The 20,862-nt window shown below is 43.2% G+C and overlaps 1 protein-coding gene across 2 annotated transcripts in view; it reads right to left on the bottom strand.

Moving 5' to 3' along the window:
- CORO1C (coronin 1C) overlaps positions 1–20,862 on the bottom strand; it is an 87,491-nt gene that overhangs the window by 39,831 nt on the left and 26,798 nt on the right. Inside the window, exons 1-2 of one of the 2 annotated variants that reach the window (XM_036903979.2) lie at positions 19,870–19,888; positions 13,598–13,797 (exon numbers count right to left, since the gene is read on the bottom strand). In XM_036903979.2, the coding sequence (XP_036759874.1) occupies positions 13,598–13,797; positions 19,870–19,876 (207 nt within the window). In that variant the 5' untranslated portion in view covers positions 19,877–19,888. Of the gene's footprint in view, positions 1–13,597; positions 13,798–19,869; positions 19,889–20,862 lie in introns of those variants that run through there. The other variant, XM_036903980.2, reaches the window with a different exon arrangement.

Below are 20,862 nucleotides of genomic sequence, written 5' to 3'. Positions count from 1 at the left end.
TAGAGAAGAAAGCATTAGCAAGGTCTACTACACAATGATACATTCCCAGCTCATGGCTGAGGTGTACAGAATGTCTGCTATAGAGGGAACAGCAGCACACAAAGGGAATGTGACTTTATTCAATTCCACAGTCATATGCCAGGAGCTGTCTGGCTTTCTCACAGCCACACTGGGGAATTAAAAGGACTATGAGTGGGCTTTATGATGCCCACCCTTTCCAATTCCTGTACAGTTTCTCCAATTTTCTTGTGCCCTTCAGGCAATTTATACTGCTTAGTATTTGTCACCCACCAAGGTACGGTCAGAGCTACAGGTGGGTGCTTCGCGTGTTCCCTCAGAACTGCCTTTACCACACGTACCCGCAGTCTGAACTCCCCTGCAGTGGTCTGTAACCACAGGCCCTGCAGGATATCCACCCCCAAAATATATTCAGGGATGGGAGAAATGTACACGGTATACTCCTTTGGGGGTAAACACCCTAACCCCAGTGAGATTTGGGCTTTCTTCACTCCAACTGCCTTACCCCCCATCACCATCCATCACAGCAGGGGTCCCGGGAAAATGCTCAGAGTTGCCATGAATCAAAGAACACTCAGCTCCTGTGTCCGCTGGTGCCAGGACACATTGTATATTCACAGGGGACCAATGAATTGCTAATTCTACATGTGGCCTCTGGTCCCCACCATGTCCCCCAAGGTGGGGACTTTAACCCCCCACCCCTTCAGTCGAACGTGATGTCCAATCATTCTCCTGTAGGGGTGAGGACTCAAGCAAATCCTGAGTACTGTCTCCCTTGACGTTTTGCAGGGACACAGGCCAGGCATGAGGCCTTGACTCTGGTTTCCGTGTCCTGGACCTCAGCGGCTGGAACTGCTACTCTGGCTTTAATTGGCGCCACAGTTCTAACAATATTCTATTGGGCTGCCCATCGGGTTTTTCTTTCCCTACCCTGGAATTTATCAAATCAACCCACATCTGGGTCCTCAAGACCTTATTGGGGCCTTTTGTACCTCTCCTTTCAGTCATGGCCCGTACTTCCCTCTGTGCCCTTATTGTTTCAATCTTTACCAGATCTGCTAAAGTACGAGTATCCTCACTTATGGGTTGCCCTAGGTGGGGGGCAAGAGTATTCACTAGGGACCCAAAGAGAGATGTGGGAACTGTATGCAGCACCAGGTTTCTCATTCTTATAGTGAACACCTCCTCATCAGGGCCCTGGGGGTCCATATTATATATGATATTTTTCGTACCCAATTCCCGCAGTTCCTGTTGGAGCTCTGCATACATTTTCCAACTACTGGAAAATATGGTAAATCACCCTGATTAGGCCAAACTACCCTGATGGCAGCTGTCAGCCATTCCAGGAGTGTCTGATTCCCTGAGGCATGATGGGCATTTTGCAACCGCTGCCAGGGGGGAGGGTGAGTCATCAGGGAAGCCATTCTACTCATCTCAGTACCCGTCAACAATGTTTTCCACCCCCATATTCCGGAGACATAAAAGCCATGTAGGCAAAGATTCCTATGGCCTCTGCCTATATGGGACGCTCATGTCCACCAGCTCATCCTGGGTATAGGGAGAGAGCATGGAGTGCCCCACAACCGGGGGAGGGGGCTGCTCCTCCCCCTGAGGAGCCCGCGGTTGTTTCGTTTTTATTTTCTTAATTACAGCTGGGTGGGCCTTTAATAAAACAGAAGATGGTACCTCCAGTGGTGGCCTGGGTAGCAGATCCGCCAATGGCCCTGCCTCCTCTTCTTCTCCCTCGGGCTCCTCCACCAATGGCTCCTCCACTATTTCAGGGGCTGAAGGCTGTACTCTTTCTTCCCCCTCCCTCACCGACTCCTGCAGCAAGGCTTTTCCTGCTGCCTCCCCACTTGCTGCTATGGAGTCTTCTAGGAGCGCGACCTGCCTTTTCAGTAACTGTCTCTCTTCTTTAACAGCATCCCATAGGTTACCGCCCAGCTCCTCCAAGCGATGCTGAAGTGTGTCTCTCTCCCGCCTAAGTCCCTCTCTCTCCTGTATAGTATTTTCCACTATCTTGATGAAAAGAGAACCTACAATGCCAGCCACTACCTGGCCCCATAACGTCTCCACGCAGTCTTCCAACTCATGGAGGGCTAATTCTGCAACTTTCAGTGTTTCCACCCTTCCCCTGGGGAAGGCTCTGCCCCTCTAAGAGGTACTTTACCCTAAACCAATTCCCCACTAGGGGTTCCCAAATTGGAAGCCCCACAGCTGGGGGGGATAGTAACAGGTGAAGCTGCACCCTTTGCTGCTGCATCCAGTGAGGCCTCCCCGCCATCCACAGGAGCAGACCTCCCAAAGGTTGCACCGATTATGACAGATTTCAGGTTCAAAGGAATCCTGCCAATTACACCAGATGTAAGTCCAGGGATAGGAAATCCCGGGGCAAAATACCTCTAAAAATCAAAATCAGTCAAAGGGAGAAATAAAGTTTAAAACCTATTTATTGCTTACAAACTGCAGTCCAGTGCCATCTCTCTCCCCTGCTCCAGAAGAAGCAAGCAAGCAAACAAGCCCCTCCCCTTAACCTCTCAGGTTTGGACACACCCTCAGTGGCCCAGGTAATACCCATTGACATGGAGATGAAATTCTCTCCACCCCTGAAGATATGCAAATGCACCAAAGCCAGGTGAGATATTCTGAAAATGTTACAGTTTTACCCACAATTACCTACTTTAGATAATTTTTTAAAAACATACTGAGTATTTACTAGTCCCAACTACATGACATAGGGCAGCTCTTATTGTATGTCTCTAGCTAGAACTCCAAGTGATGGGAATTACCAGCAAGTTGCTCAAAGGGAGAAAATGACCAGCATCGAGCAAGGTTAAGTTACCAAACTCTGGCCCACAGCCCAGTCCATAAACCTATGGGACACCAGTGAAATAGGTCAGGGCTATTAGCACTGGCTAACAGACTATTCTTATCTAAAAGGGCTGGTGGCCCACAAGGGGCACAGCAACATAAGCCCCAGGGAAAATCCAGCATCCAAACTATGTGTACAGCTGGCACAAGAGGTCTGACAGCATAATTCCCATGTGGCTGGTCCCAGCTGAGGCTGATGGCTCTGACGCACTCCAACCAGCAACCCTCTCGGTGGCAGAAAACCACCTAGACACCCATACTGTAGTTTACTCTGGGTTTGGGGATTTCAAAGCAGCCAAAGGACTCAGGAGAGCTCCTGGAGACTGATGCTTCCGCTGAACCCACACGGTTTGGCAACACTTCCCTCTAAGAGGCGCTGGGAGGGGTGTTAATAAAAATGTACCCATCAGTGAATTCGTAACCTGCTCTAACTGCTCCCTCAGAAGGAATGTCAGTAGTTTTAATTAACTTTGCAAAACATTTGTCTTTAGGTATACAAACTTAATGTAACTCTTATGAAATCAAAGTTCTAGCTGCAAAGACATTTACCATCAGTTTCAAAGGGTAGTCACAACTGCTTCCATTTACATCTAATGGTGTATCCTATTTATGTCTCACACCTCATTTTAAAAAGGAGTCTGTACTCAACACAGGCACTCAAACCACATGCTGAGGGCAGTTCTGTGTGATCAAGAAATTCTAAATACATGAACATGTACAGGAGTCTTCTCTGGATTGTGTTTTTAAAGACACTTATGGTGTTACAGATGTATCCATAGACATTTCCCCCTCCTGGATTCTCAAAATTCAGTGTTGGGATGCTACTAATTTGACTTATGCATTATATAAAAGATCATCCAAATAACTGTTTCTTACTGTAAGACCAGCCCTCACATGATCGTTTCCAAGCCACACGTTAGCTTGCTCAGTATCAGGGTGAAGATGCTACCAAACTGGTGCTCAGGAAGATCAATCTAATAATCCATCTGGTTCCTTCAACATGTAACATTTTGTTAAAGCCCTACAACACTTTACCCTGCAGGCTTACTCCTTCTCACAAACAACATGTTTCCACAAAGTTAAGACACTCCCATGGTGCTCAGAAGTGACACACATTAGTTTTGTCAGTCAAATCAAATATTCCCCTTTAAGATACTCAAGGCATCCCACATACAGTACCTTTCTATCTTACATTTTGGAGTTCAAGCATTATAAACTCAAACTGTTGAAGGGCACTGGGCCCTGACTGCCCCTTACCTAACCTAGCCCAGCACAGGCAGCTTCCCAGTTCTGCTCAAATTCTAATCTGCACTCTTCTTCTTATCCCAGCTACCTTACAACCTGTTATAATATGTGCTTATTATCCAGACTTACACCACCCTCCACCCTCAGATGGAAGGGCCTAAACAAGCAGCCCCCACCCCATCCTGACTTTAAGGAACAAGGCATAAAGATTTTACAAACTGCTCATCCCTGCTTTATATTCATATAAGTTTTCATTTTAGGAAAAAATGCACATCAAAATCACTTTATGTGCCCACAACTTCAATAACTTTATCACTGTCCATACATTGAGAGAGATTTTTACAAAGGCACTGAAATAACTCCTTACTGCCTGGCTGGCCTCAGAGTAAACACCGAGAACTCCTGAACTCTCGGCAAGGAGAATCCAGTCAATCGTGTAGTTGGAAGCAAAGGAAAAGTTTTCAGCACGGGTATAAAGTTCCACTCACACTGTGCTGGGTTCAAAGGAGTCCAAAAAGGGCGTCTACTGAAGTGGGTTTTCCTCTTTGTTCAACTTCCGTATTCTTGTAACAGTATTATTTGTGCGGCGGCAAGTTCTGTGGCAATCTCTCATGGCCCCATCGCTCCACAGGGAGGAGCTCTGGCGACTGGCTCTGGACAGAGATGAGCGGCGCTTTTAACAAGACAGGGGCTCAGGCAGCAGACCAGGAAGCCTGAGGAGCACAGTACCTGACCTGCTGGACAGGCTGGTCACTGAAAGTGACAGCTCACGGCCCGGCAATAAAACATTCTGAGCAGGTCGTTTACTTTAAGGGAACCAGAGACACCAACCTTGAGGGCGAGAGGAGGTGCCCTGGAATAAAATGTAGAGATTGGGTTACCGGGTCCTGTAGAGTAAGCCGGCCACTACGGCTGCCAGGCAGAGGCAGTGTGCTTTGTGGAGGCCTCGCTGCCTGCAAGTGAAAAGGAACAGCCTTCATGGGCACAAGTGAAAACGCCGACCGAACCACCGTGGCACCACAGGCCCTCTCCAGTGACTGAAGTTAATGTTGAATAGACCATTTTAAAAGTCCAGTAAGAGACCCAAGGAAGTTACTGTAAAACTATGGATTTTTATTATCAGAGAGCAAAAAAGTAGAAAAGTTAACATTTCCTGACTCAATCATGCCTGAATACGCAACAGCAAATAGAGAAGACACTGTATTTCCTAACTTCCTGACTGAACAAAAAATTTCTAAGTGCAAACCTCACAGTGGAGACAAACAATTCCATGTACTTCTGAGAACAAAAACGAGGAACCCAAGATGAGGCAGAACCTAGTCAAAATCCAGCTTGAAAGCTGAAAAAGCAAAAGAACTGTCAATAGAAGGGCAAATATAGGAAAGCAAAACAAAGCACTCACTATGGATCAGACAGGAGGCTCCCTGTTGCCCAGCCCCTTGTACCGAGCAGAGGACACTGGAGATCCCTCCCCCAGGGACCCTCTGTGACTGCTGAACAACTCCAGAGCTGCCACCCCTTTCAATCCCAGCTCTGTATTGGTTTTCCCACAAGCCTCAGAATAAAAATCCACCCTCCTTGTAAGTGGGGATGAAAACCAGAAAAATATCAACTTTTTTTTAGGTAAATGTCTCAGACCCCATGGTCAAGGCAGTTCAAATCTTGCAGCAGCTGTAAACAAGCAGGAGGCCCAGAGGATAGGCCCAGTTCAGCAGACGGTGTCATTTACTCATGACCTAAAGCTCAGCCAGAAAAGAAACCCAAGTCACTGCTCCTCCAAGAAGGCCAACACGTGCTCCATCACTCAGCCTCCCGGCCCGGCCTTCCCTGGATGCCACTCAGGTCCCACCCACAGCCAGCGCAGATAATTCCACTTGGCAGGAGCAGAAAACTTGCTACATATGGTTGCAGGGCAGCTTCTGGACAAATCAGGACTGTGGAAATGTGTCTATTAAACCTGGAGTCTATTTCAGTAATCTGTATTCAGACACCTTTTCTTTGCTGCTTTTCCAGACCCGGGTTATGTTCATACACTGAGGACTCCCGCCAGCAGCACTTGCCCGTGTGCTCAGTATGGACTCAGGCTCCAGAAACACCAGGAAAGAGTTAAACGTTCTTTGCACTTGACTCAGTGGCTTCCCTTCACCACAGGCTCCCAGATCCCACCATTCTCTGAGCGGTCGAGCAGCCAATCAAAGCAAAGGAAGGAAATTACCCTGGCCAGCTGACAGCCCCAGAGCTCTGATGGCCATATATGGTAAAAACCACTGTCAGAGCCCTGTCAGGCCTGCGGCCGGCTGTGGACATATCAGTGAACTGCAGCAGGAGAAGCTGGCCAAGGAAACTCGCACAAAGGACAGGCTGCCTGCTCATCTCCAGGGGAGGGTGGAAGTCGTCATCTGCCAGGGCACACTCTGAGTCACAGCCACTCACTGTAATCAAAAATAGCCCCAGGGTGCATTGTGAAGTTCCTTCTGCCAGGACTTTGTGCTCCATTGTTAACTGGGGGTGAGTAGGGTAACCCCTCCACCCGCCCGCCCCCACCAGGCTATGGAAAACAGTCACTGGGAGAAAATGAAAAGGCCCTTCTGTGGCACTTCATGTGGTAATGAGGCTGTGCAGGGCTCCTGTGGCTGGCAGCTCGTGACATAATTTGGAAGTCATTGTTCTGCACCTGGTGCCTCCCCCTGCATCCTCCTCCCCCACTCCGCCTCCCAGTCTCTCACAGCTCATACAATTGACAGTTTAAGGTGCTCAGGGCATCAGACAGCATAGCATCTATTTCAGGAGGTGGTGAATGGACATCCTATAATACATCAGGGCGCTGGCACTGACTATAGTCTCCTGCCCCAAACCCCAAAGCTGCCATGTGCCAGATGTCCACATCTGTACAAAGGGTTACTGGCATTGCCACCCTTGCCAAAATGGAGCACTGCTATTTGTGGGAATGGAAACTGCCTGTCAGCAGTGTACAGTAAGGGGGAGATGCAGCCGATGCAAATCCAGCAGGTGCTGGCAGTGACTGGAGGTCACAGAGAAAAGCACCATCGGGAGATTGCCATGCCTTTTTGAACTAGTCCATGAAAGAAGGCACTTACCAGCACAGCGCCTGGCACTTGAAGGAAGCCCTCAATAATGTGAACTGCTGTGATTTCATCATTGTCAGTTTCCTCAAGGTACAGTGTAGAACATGTACTTTCTGAACCTTAAGACAATTCTCTGAGCTGACAGAAGCAAAGTCCTGACAAGCCAGTGTTTTTGTTATTAAGACTTCTAATCCCAGAGAAAGAATGCCAAGGATTAACTATCAACTGGACCACAGTTTCCATAAAGAAAAATCTTTCACACTCAGTGCAGAAAAAACATTAATCAAAAATACACATGTAAAATCCAATAAAGAATCAGAGACCTAGGTTCTAATCCACAAAAGACCCATAGCTCTGGGCATTTCACTCATTCTGAGTTCCAATTTCTGCAACTGTAGGACAGAGGTATGACAGCAACCCCACCATGTGAAAAAACCAAGACACCATTTACAAAGGGAACCCTCCAACCACATTCTGATGAACATTTAGGTGTCTCACATTTTTAGGAATATAACATGAAGTCACTGCCTTTCCCTGAAGTAGAAACAGAGGAAAGATATGTTGATCCAGTTATAACAATAATCCTAAAATGTAGAACAGTGCTTATTTTCTGGTTCTTCTCCATATAATGATCAAAACATTAAAAACATTAATTTTACACTATATACACTGGAAGTAAAGGAAAAAAGATCTAAGAAATATGTGATTTTTCTACCAAAAAGCTACCCTTCAGCTCTTTATACCACTCCTATCAAACACCCATTTCTCCAATACTAGAGAAGTTCTTTTCAACACCCAGAGATCCAGGAATCCGAAGGAGGAATGTGGCCCCCATCTCATTCTTTGCCTTCCTAGGAGCAGAGCTCCTCGCTCCTACACACAGGTGAAACCAGAAGTCCAACAACTTTCTCAGTGATGACTTTCCTGACTTCTGAGTCTCAGTTGGAACTCATCTCTCATTGCTGAGTCAAAGCACTTTATGCACACCAAGCTCCCCACTGGAAAGACTAAAGTCAACTGGTATCAAAGCTTTTTAAGAGCAAGAAACCAAAACAGGTCCTGGCACAGACCAGGTAATAAAATGTCTAAGGATTGAGTATGTGAATGAATGAATATGACTTTTTAAAAATAATTTTTAGACTTCACCAAAGATTAAACAACAATTACCTCTTTACATATGCTTTGGTAATATTGCTGATAATACTTTTTAAAAGTAATCTGTGTATGTAATACATTCATGGTAAAACATTTTGGAAAAAGTATACAGGTAATTATAAAGAAAATAAAAATCACCTTTAGTCCCACCATCAGTGTACACATTCCAGACTTTTTCCCAAAAACCAATAACTGACTATGACCTTATGAACATTTTTTAGATTATATAAAAGCATTATCGAATACTGGATAACCAAACATTATCATACAATATAACACTTACTACTGTACAGATTCTCTTATTCAAGATTTTAGAATTCTATATACCTATATGTATTTATACACATATATATCTATCTACATAGAGTTTTTAAAGAAGTGGGAAGAGTGCTCAAAACTACCAGGCCTTTTGGTCATTACAAACTACTCATTTATTAATGCATTGTATGACCTAACATTATGGGTGAAGCACTATATTCTGAGAATATATGTATTAGCTATCAACTGCTGCTTAACAAGTTACCCTAGAACTTACGTGCTTAAAACAAAAACATTTACAATCTCACAGTTGAGGGGCAGGAATTCAAAAGCAGCTTATCTGGGCAGTGCTGGCCCAGGGTTCTCCTAAGTCAAGGTGTCAGCTAAGGTTGAAGGATCCACTTTGTTCCTTCTGTTTTCCTTTGTTTTTATATTCCACAGTAAGTGAAATCACGTATTTCTTTCTCTGCTTGTCTTATTTCACTGAGCATAATACCCTCTAGATCCATCCACGCTGTTGCAAATGGGAGGATTTTTCTTTTTATGGCTGAATAGTATTCCATTGTGTATATGTACCACATCTTTATTCATCTACTGATGGACACTTAGGTTGCTTCCATTATCTTGGCTATTGTAAATAGTGTTGCAATAAACATAGGGGTGCATGTATCTTTTCAAATCAGGGACTTTCTTTGTTTCAGTTAGGACTGACAGGTTCACTATGATCTGAGGTTTAAGTGTTTGTGTGCACGTGTACACCAAGCCCCAAACATTGGTGTGCTTGTGTGAGCCACCACAGTTCATAAAAGGGATGGCAATGCCTCAGTCCCACATCACAAGTGCGGCGTCTCCACACAGAAGAGGCTTGTTCACGCCCACGTGGTAGAGTGCACAAGGGGCTGAAACCTGTGTGATCTTGTGACAAGGCAGCCTGTGCAGTTATGGGGGAAAAAATCCCTATAGCCAAAACCACAAAGCCAATTTCTGTTCAACAAGACTGCTATTATTCATCCTCTGAAAGACCAAAGAGTAAGAAAATGTACTAAGCCACACCTTGAGAAGTCATGACAGAATGGCATGCCACAGCTTGACGGAAGCATTACAAGAGATCCTGAATCATCCATGAAATTTTAAATTACCCCACCTCAGGGCTGAGTACTTTCTGTATTCCTCCAGCAGTGACCTCTTAAAATCCATTTTCTCTGATAAAACCTAACACAAACCTATTAAACCTATACACTTAAAATAAACATGTATTCATTCTTAAGCTTCCCTCTTGCTGCATGTATGTTTTAATGTAACTGTCCCTACTATTCTTTCCACTTCTGATTTTAAGTCCTGCAAGACAGAGACCATGATTCTCCCAAGAAGCTAACCACAAGCCTCACGAGGTTGCCAATAACAAGCCCTATTTACTGTTGATACTAATTAGCTCTGAAGAGAAATTCACGAAAGGCCACGTTTTTAAATAGAGGAACTTTTCTGAAAGAGTCACAATACATGCATATTCAACATTAATATGTACAGAGCCCCCAAAGCACCATCAAAACCAACCTGTCTATAACCAGAGGCGGGGTGGGGGAAAAGACGTTACCAGAAGTCTCTGGTAGTTATGAAAAACCATACCCATCTCTTAAAATTCACGTTTAGAGTAATTCCAGACGGCTATCACACATACTGGAGCTCAACACACACCTAGAGCATCATTTCCTACAACCTTGATTTCAAGCATCACGATATATTCTATGTGGGAATTTGGTTTTTCTTTGCTTTTAAACAAAAGCAGCACACCTCATTATAAAATTACTTCAAAGCTGCCAAGTTGTAGAAATGTCTTTCCAGGGCAGAGTCCTATATTAGGATTAATGGGTTCACCATGTACTTGAGGTCCCCACTATTTCTCTCCTTCAGGCTGCAATCCCAGAGAGGGGACAGACACCACAGGACCAGCAATCTTCTGGGGGGGGGGGAATTAGGGAACCAACCACAGAGGAAACTAGCTGCAAGCGCTCCTGGGGGACAGAGGTGCTGGCATCCAGCAGACAGCTCACAGAAGACGATCAAGCCATCTGATCCCACATGAACAGTCAGAACAATAAACACTTTGTACTGTATAAACAATGAAATATCACCTGTAAAAATGTAAAACTTATGACCCTTATTCAAATATTCATTATTATACCCAAATTATAAGATAGGTAGAAACCAAGAGGTCAGATCCATAAAGCAGATAGAAATGTAGGTATTCTGACAACGTGGAGCATAGTTCTATTTTCTAGCATCTACTGATGGAGTAACTAGTCAAGGGATAGGGTCTTAGGAAGGAAAGACAGGGGAGTGTCAACTGACACTCCAGGGCTCAAGCCTAGGCTCTGCCACCACCGTGGATCCTTCTAAGAACTCCCCATGCACAGGACCATCTGCAGGGGTCACAAGACTGACTGTTCTTCTTTGCTAGGCTCAGTCTTGACAGAAAAGCAGCCATAAGTAAAAAGGCATCTACTTTCCAAACTTTGGGGCTAAGGAAGGAAAAAATGAAATGATGGTGTTTCCTTTGCTGAATGTTGGATACCAAATCAGCTGCATTAGAAATCACTCTATAACTGAGGACCACAGGAGATGAGAGGCACTTCTGAGATCACCTCAGATCATCACCAAGGCAGAAAATCACTTTTATATACTGCCCCTCGTGTTACAGATACAGAAATGCAAGAGCACAAGGACAGAGTGACGTATCTATGTCCCTACAAGTTAATGACTAAAGCAAGGACTGAATCCCCAGCTCCCTAGTTCCCAGATCTGTGTTCTTTCCTCTATACCACACTGACCCTCAGGACTAAATACACACACTTTAATACATGAAAACCCCACAGAGTACATGGGAGCCCATCAATTTTAAAAGTCAATAACCCTAAAAACTGGCTTTACTTCCAGTGGCTGTCACTGGGCTTAGTTTACACCAATGTCACCTCCTCCAAAAAGAATATTTAAGGAGCAAAGCTACACAGACAATATAGTTCAGCCTGGGAAAAAGACCCTCGAGGCTCCTCCAACAATCAACACTTCATCTATAATTTTTTAAGGCAACTTACCAAACCTTAATTCCTATATGGCTGCTTAAACAACAGAACACTAAAATCTATTTATTAAATGTAGGTCACTTAGGGCAAGTGAAAGCCAAATTATAAGATCCAGTTATCTTAGGACTGCACACAGGTTCCCTTTAAACTGCATAAATGAAACTTAAAAGAGTTTCCTGTTGTTTGTTAAAGGAAAGATGAACTACCCTGAAGAGAACTATCTGCACACAGAGAGAGATGAGCCATTCAAAACTTATTTTGGGCTTCTTAACTGGCTTGTTCCATTTCTTTGAAGCAAAAAATTTATTACATTAATCCCTCCGCCTGTAAAAGGGGGAATAAAAACTCTTGACTCCAAAAAGATCAGGGTGCTCCACTGCCTGATCCCTGGCTGACAAGCTGAGGTGTCTTCTCAGCTGGCTGTTGTAAAAACCCACCCTAAGAAGCGGATTTTCCAAACGCTCCATGCTCTTGGTGAACAAGCAAACTAGAAAGTGATGAAGACCAATGCAAGTGGCATTAAATCCAAACTCCCACTCCAAAACCAGGTAAGTAGTTGTGACAGTGTGACCTATTATTTGCAGTTTTATCCACAGAAGTAAAAGTATCTAAGCAGAAAATTAAATTTCAACGTGGTAAAATTCTCCTTTAAAATATGATCGATAACTTTGCCAATTTGAAAACACATATCAAACTTGTTCCCCAAAGGTATCCATCTCCTATTTCTCCTGATAGCTGTGTAATATCACATCAATCTGGCCACTAAGGTAAAAATCACATGTTAAAATAAAGCAAGTCAGTCATGAGCATCTGAGAGAAAGAACTGGAGGTATTCCCAGTGAGTTTTCCTAAGGAAAAAACACCAAACTGTAATGACAAACAATACTTTGAAAGGAATTCACTTTACTGTAACCACTTTCAGAATCACGTCATTCGTTATGATGAGATGTACCCCTAACATGCGCAAAGCAGACTCGGAGACGCACTGATCTCGGCAGAGTGGTAACAGCTGTAACGTGACATTCTCACCGGCACTGAGCTCCTATCATGAGAGCTCAGGACTCGCCAAATGCATTTTCCTCCTAACAGCTAACTAGAAAATGACTCTTTCCGGGCTTGCTCTCTTCACAGCATCACCTCCCCACATCATTTGCAATTCTGGGATTTCCTGTTAAAGCAAGTACAGATTTTCATCTACAATATTCAAGAATAGTAAAAAAAGTCACAGATCTCCTATCTTCTCCACCACATTGGAGAGGGCTCTCTGGAATGACAAAGTCAGGAGAGTGGAGGAATGGCAAGTCCACTAAAAGTTGATGGTCACAAGGAACCACTTTCAGTTAAAGATCCTTTATTTCTACCACTTGCTACCACTTACTACTGTCCAGACTTGAAATGTGCATTGTTAGGGGACATTTTCTTGAGTTCTCATCCCATTTCCATTAAAAAAAAAAAAAAAGAACAAAACAAGAAGATTCAGTCCCTATGACTTTACAAAAAAAGAGATTATCTTACAAATTTCTGACCATTTAAAAAAGGTAACTTTTTTAAATTGCACTTTTTGGAAAAACTTTTGTGAAAAGTAGATGATTACAAACCAAATCATAACATTCCTGTGCATGCCCACACTCACAGCATCATTATAATAACCTTTTCTAATCCATAAAGGGCACGCCCAGAACAGAGTTCACCATTCTGCTACAGAAAAGCTGATGTGGTTAGTAAAGCATGTGGAACTTAACCTCAATTACACTAGAATCTAATAGTCTCAGTGTATTATCAATCTTATTCTTAGTGAACTATCAATCTCCAAAATCAATCTATTATGGAATAAACAGAGATTACGAGAGGCTATCTAGTAGAATGGAAAGTCAGATTACTTACCTTGTGCAAAGGAAGAACGAGGAATGCTCCTCCCCCACTGGCTTCTATGATTATGGCAACAAACCTGGGATTGACAGCACAGAAGGAACTATCCCAGGTCACTCGAGAAACCCGGATGTCATCGTAACACTGGTCATTTTTCACTGCTTGTCCAAATACATGCCGAAACTTGCTCTGTCGTACCACTCGCCTCATTGTGTCTGTAGAAGAGCACAAATTATGTTAAAATCATGTACCTAACTGAAAACTTAAGTTTTACAAATGAAAAACTCCAAGAAAAAAAAAATGGTATGGCATTTTGTCTGCACTCCTCAGAGGTAGCCAAGTGGCAAATCCAAATTTCCTTCTAAAGCAGCACATACCCAGAGAAAACTGCAAAATGTGTCGGGGAAAGAATTACAAAGAAATGAAAAATTCCTTATTCAAGATCCAGAAACACCTAATCAGTTTTAATTTCAGGAGAAAGATCAAGGCAAAAAAATTAAGAAAATTAGCCTTCCAAGGGTTGGGTGGGAACTGAAAGATAATTCACTCCAACCCTCCCCTTTTATTGAAAACTCCAAAGTAAAGTTATCTGGTAGACTTGAAGCTTAAAAAAAAACCCCAAACCCAGAAGTTACAGTAGCATACTGGACATACAGAGAGAAGAAGTAGAAGCAGCTAGCAGCAAGGTGCTGGGCTAAGAAGCTATGACCCTAAACCAGCCTAAGAAAGGCCTGGATGATTATGGCATGAGCAGGGGCCAGAGGAAAGGGAAATCTCTGGGTTGGGGGGAAACAAACCGAGGATGAGTTTTCATGTGAGAGTTCATTGTTCACCAGAGTCACTGCCCAAGTAAACCAGGGACCCCGGGGGAGAGGAAGGGACCCCCATCTGGTGTTCCTGGGCTTCCTCACGGGTCATTTCAGAGTCCAAATCCCATTAGGTTGTCCAACAGATATGGGTACTGAAAGCTTCATGTCTTAGGATCACCAGGCCCCACTCAACTGGGCCCTAGGTTTCCTAGGCTGCACCCAGTGTGATTTTTTTATCTGCTAATGCAGGACATTCTGTTCATATTAGGTTGGATAGGAGCCCAATGAAAACTTAAGTGGAAATGGAACACGGTCAAACCTTGACAACTCAGCTGAAAACCAGCTCTCCTGAGCCCTACATACCGAGCAGGGCTCACACCTGTCCACTCATGCCAAATGGGACACATGGTAGCCTGTTGCTAATTCCTCATGACTCTGGGCCCACTGCTAAATGCAGAGGAAGGTCATTTTATTTTTACCAGAGCCTCCTTCTACCCTTCCAAGGCATGTGCGAAGTGGCCTCTCCCCAAGCCTGGGGCAAGTGACTGGACGGAGACAACAGACCCTTGGCAGGCAGGTGAGCACCGCGTTCCTCAGCCCAGCTGTGCCAGACCTTTCCAGCTGACTACCAGGACCACACCTGGTATAGGAGATGGCAAATGATTCACTTCCATTTGGCCAGGGTCCTTCACTTGTGAAACAGTAGGAATACTTCCCAAGCTTGAGTAGGTAAGACAGCTTCCATGAAGTGGTAAAAACCAAAAGAAAAGCACATCCATAACAAAAAATAATGTACAGCCAGCTGCTCTCAGGATCCACTTCCCTCCACAGCCATCTGCACAAGTTAGCAAAAGCTGGAATCCCTGCCAGTACCTTCCAGCAAGTGCTTCAAAAGTAAGTTAACACAGACGAAAGGATTGCACCATATGTCAATGAGTTACTATCTTTCATATATAAAGCTTTTACAAATTCAAAACATAAATATCCCAAGAGAAAATTACACAATGGACACGAAGAGATAATTCACAAAAGAAATACATGCCTAAAATCCTAATAAAATGACAGTAAAGAAATAAAAGCAGGTATAAACACCAAAGGACAAGGGAAAGGACACAGGAAAGGAGCCTACAAGAAATAAAATGTGACAGCAGACTCTGCAGATGGAATGCTATGCTACGGTGCATGTGTAACGGACTGAGGTATTCTCCACTCAGCTGAGCGTCTCAGGACAAGAGGTTCACAAAAGGATGTCAAGGCCCATGTGAAACCTCAGAGCACTTCGAAGAGAAACTATATCTCTACAGATAGGGATGTAGGAGAAAGGCTCACAGAAAATGGACTGACTGCCTAAATTAGAGCAGCTAGACACCCAGATCCCCTCCTCCAGTGCTACAAAACCAGGGCACCCCCTGACATTCACCCCAGCAGAAGCCAGACTGCATGCAGGCCCTTGAGAGAATGACACCCAGCATTAGGTGAGCACACGTATGAGCAGGTACCACACTGACAACCTGTTCCATACAATGGAGCCTCCAGCCTCTTGCTCTAGGGCTCCCAGAACACTGGCTCCTTGGCCTACATACCCCCAACCCCACCCTTCAGGAGATCAGTTCCCCTGTGGGGTCCATCACTGAACAAGCCTCACACCCACACAGGTATCAGGTTAGCTTTTTGGGGTTCACTTTTAAATGTGAATGGACTTTTGAGGAAGGCCTCTAATTTGAAGAATGGAGGCAATCATTCCTCTTCACTTCAATAGGCTAGATACTATCTAATCTCACCAGCAATATGAATATTAATAGGAACAAGTTAAGTGCTTTGAATATCTTCATTGCAAGATATTACACAAATCTGCTAGCTGGTTTACATACTAAAATACCTTTAGAAGTCATTTCTGTATTACCCATAATGACAACTTATTTTCATCCTAACTACACAGAGTCAGAATCATATACACTACAACCATGGAGTAGAGTGTTAGCTACAGGGCACAGAGTGAGTGAGAAAGAGGGTGCTTCGTCAGCATGCTGACTGAGCCAGGCATGTTCTGGAGCTTGAATGGCAGCGAGAGCCCATTCACATCCAAGGCTGAACCTGATCTGGGCTCAGCTGTCCACACATGGCACAGCTGCTTTGCTGCACACAAGAGAGAACAGCGGTTCCGAGGACAGGCTCCAGCCAGCCAGCCGCGTGAGTGAGAAGCACGGCTGTACCATTCACGTCCTGGTCTGGTTCAGCAGGGAGAGCCCCTCAATCTCCCTAAGTGTCAGATACTCTATCTGAAAATGGGTACAATACATATAAAGTTGAAGTTATCATTAAATAAGCACTTGATGATGGGATTGTAGCAGGAGATTCATATGTTAAAGTACCTTGTATGACTAGACACAACTAATTACAAAATATACGTCAGCTATTGTTATCATAGTAGTACTTGAGATAAAGTACAGACATAATCTGGATTTCAATCCCAGTTCTGCCACTTATTAGTGTATTACTTAACCTCTCTGAGCCTCAGTTTTCTCATCTGTAAAATGAGATACCTATAATAAGAACTAAAAACAACATCTGACAAACCCCAGGTCCAGATGGCTCTACCACCAAAGACTATCAAACTTTTTTTAAATTAAAGTATCATTGATATACAATCTTATGAAGGTTTCACATGAACACTGTGGTTTCAACATTTACCCATATTATCAAGTCCTCATCCCCCCATTGCAGTCACTGCCTATCAGCATAGTAAGATGCTACAGAGTCGTTAAATGTCTTCTCCGTGCTGTGCTGCCTTCCCTATGACCTACCTATATTGTGATTGTGAATTATAGTGCCCCTTAATCCCCTTTTGCCTCTCAACACACCCTCCCCAATTCCTTCCCTTTGGTAACTGCTAGTCCCTTCTTGGAAGGACTATCAAACATTTAAAGAATTAACAGAAATTCTCCCAAAGAACAGACATCCAGATTGGAAAGGAAGAAGTAAAACCACTTCTGAATGCCGATCACATGATCTTACATACAGAAAATCCCAAGGAACCCATTAAAAATCTATTACAATAAACAAGTCCAGCAAGGTTGCAAGATAAAAGATGAATACATAAGGATCAATTGTATTTCTGTACACTCATAACAACCTGAAAACGAAATTAAGAAAATAATTCCATTCATAGTATCAAAAAGAATAAAATACTTAGGATTAAACCTAATCAATATGGTGAAAGACTTGTATACTGAAAACCATACAACAATGCCGAAAGAAATTAAGACACAATTCAGGAAAGACATCCCATGTTTATAGGTCAAAAGACTTAACATTAAGATGGCAATGTTCCCCAAACTGAGCTATATATATTCAATGCAATCCCTAGCAGAATGCCAGCTGACTTCTTTGCAGAAATTTACAAACTGATTCTAAAATTCAAATGGAACTGCAAGGGACCCCAAAATAACCAGAACAACCATAAAAAATAATAATAAATTAGGAAGATTCACACATCCTGATTGCAAAACTTAATACAAAGCAGTAGAAATCAAGACAGTGAGGTACTACATAGAACAGAGACAGACATATGCAATGGAATAGTATTTAAAGTCCAGAAATAAATGCATACATCTTTGGCCAAGCTATTTTTGAAAAGGGTACCAAAGCCATTCACTGGGGAAAGAACAGTCTTTTCAACAAATGGTGCTGGGATGACTAGATCTCCACATGCAAAAGCTGGAACCTGACATCACATCATATAAAATCATTAACTCAAAATGAATCAAATATCTAACTACAAGAGCGAAAACTATAAAGCTCTTCAGCACAGGAGTTTATCTCCACGACAATGAAAATGGCAAAGGATTCTCAGGTAGGACACCCAAAAACACAGCAATAAAATAAAAAGAGATAACTGGACTTCATCAAAATTTAAAACTTGTGCTTCAAAGGAAACAATCAAGAAGTGAAAAGACAACCCATAGAATGTAAAGTTTTCCAAATCATGTACCCAGTAAGGCACTTGTATCTAGAATGTATAAAGAATTCCTACAATTCAAAAAAAAAGAAAATTCATCAAATTTCAAAGTGGGCAAAGGACTTGAATGTATATTTTTCCAAAGAAGATATAAATGTCCAATAAGCACATGAAAAGACACTAGACATCATCAGTCATTGGGGAAATGTAAATCAATACAAAAATACCACTTCACACCCACTAGATGGCTAGAAACAAAAAGAGAATGACCAGTATTGAGGATGTAGAGAAATCAGGACCCTCAGCAGGAAAGTAAAATCTTCAGCTGCTTCGGAAAGCAGCCTGGCAGTTCCTGAAATGATTAAACAGAGTTACCACATGACCTAGAAATTCTACTCCTAGGAATGGACTCAAAAGAATTGAAAACAGGTATTCAAACAAATACTTGTACATAAATGTTTGTAGAAGCATATTCACAATAGCCAAAAGGTGTAAACAACCCACATATTGGATATCCATAGGACGAACACGAAAAAAAAGTGATAGATCCATACACTGGAATGTTATTTGGCAATAAAAAGGAATGAAGTAAAAAATAATTTTTAAAAAAGGGGTGAAGTACTAATACAGGCTACAACTTGGATGAACCTTAAAAATATTATGATAAGTAAAAGGAGCCAATCACAAAAGTCTGTATATTATGATTCCATTCATATGAAAGTCCAGAATAGGCAAATCTATAGACATAGAAAGGAAGTAAGTGTTTGTTGGGGGGTGGGGGTGGGGGTGGAATAGGAGGTTATAGCCAGAGGAGAGTTCCTTTTTGAAGTAATGAAAATGTTCTAAATTGACTGTGGTGATAAATGCACATATTTGTGAACACATGTGCTAAAAACCAATTCAACCACTTCAAGTGAACTATACACTTTAATGGTTGAATTTGTACAGTATGTGAATTGTATATCAATAAAGCTGCTTTTAAAAAAATCTGCACTGTACCTAACACAGAATCTGGAGCATAGTAATAAGCACTGTCCAATAAATGTTAGCAATTATTATTTAGGAGCCCACTAACTAATAGGTTTCTCTACCTAAGGAGAAAAATCCAACCCAATTCCCTACTGACTATAGGCTGAGGGCATAATTTTTACGTAAGAAAATCAGCATCACTTATCAAGAATACTTTACAAAATTTCATGTTCCCGATTAACGATGGCAGCGTGAGAGGTGAGACAGAGGCTTTCTCCTAAAACTGCATATAATACAAAAATATAATTAATACAACTAATCCTGAAAGAGCAACAGGAAAGAGGACTGCGCCAGACTGCATACACCTGGAGAAAAGAATAAACCTCACAGAACAAGATAATGTACCAAAAGCTGTGGCCCAGCGGGACCGAAGCCCTTCCCCTACCCTAGCTCACCTGGCAGGAGGAAGAGAAACAGAGCAGGGAGGGAGTGGAGGCCTGGGACTGCTGAATACCTAACTCCAGAGATCTGCTCAGGGAGCACAAACCTACATTTCATGGTGCTTGCATGGTACTCTTGTGATTAGGGGGTTGGAAAGCTAAAACAGGCAGAATTCCTGGAGAGACTGAGATTCCAGCCGCTTGTGGAAAGCAGGGATCCATATCCAGCTGCTCTGAGACAAAAGAAAGGCAAGAGTCTGAGAGACTTCCTAACAGCAAGAGGGCTCCTAAAGGGGCAAGGACTGCACAGACCTTACTCCTCAGGAGAAAGGACAGGTAGACAAAATTGTCTGCGTGCACTCTGCCCAGCAGGTTGGGAGCTTTCATGATTTTCAGATGCTCCAGCTCCCTAGCTAGCTACACAGCTCCAAAGACTCCCTCCGTGATACACAGCCTACTGCGCCTTTCTCCCAGCCAGCCCCACCTGGCTCGCAAACCAGCAAACCCTACCCTGTGTTAGGCCAGCCAGAGGGAAGACCTGTCTACAGCAACTACAAATGCAAAGCATAGAGGCTTATACCTGTGTGACTGGCCCACTGGTTCAGGCAGTGGAGACAGGCATTGTGGCTGGGAAGAAGGAAACAGCTCTTTCATCCCCCCAGGCACCAATACCACTCCCCTGCGACCCCCGACATTGCTTCAGGGGCTGAGCAGCTCCAGAGAATAGAGTTTCTGGGTACTAGAGGGAGCCATATACAAATATGAAATGCCAAAGGAACCCGGTTCAAAGTAAAATTATGAATACAACTCCTGAGAAAGATTTAAATGACATGGATCTCATGAATCTTCCTGAAACGGAGTTCAAAATAAAAACCATTAACATGCTCATGGAGGTACAGAAAAATATTCAAGAACTCAGGAATGAATTCTGGTCGGAGATCCAATCATTGAAGAGCACAATGGAGGGTATTAAAAGCAGATCAGATATGGTGGAGGAGACAATAAATGAAATAGAAACTAGAGAAGAGGAATACAAAGAAGCTGAGGCACAGAGAAAAAAGGATCTCTAAGAATGAAAGAATATTGAGAGAACAGTGTGACCAA

The sequence above is a fragment of the Manis pentadactyla genome, chromosome 14, assembly GCF_030020395.1.
Source record: "Manis pentadactyla isolate mManPen7 chromosome 14, mManPen7.hap1, whole genome shotgun sequence".
Taxonomy (NCBI): domain Eukaryota; kingdom Metazoa; phylum Chordata; class Mammalia; order Pholidota; family Manidae; genus Manis; species Manis pentadactyla.
The sequence above is the reverse complement of the archived record's forward strand: the minus strand, read 5'-3'. Positions and strand labels throughout refer to the sequence as shown.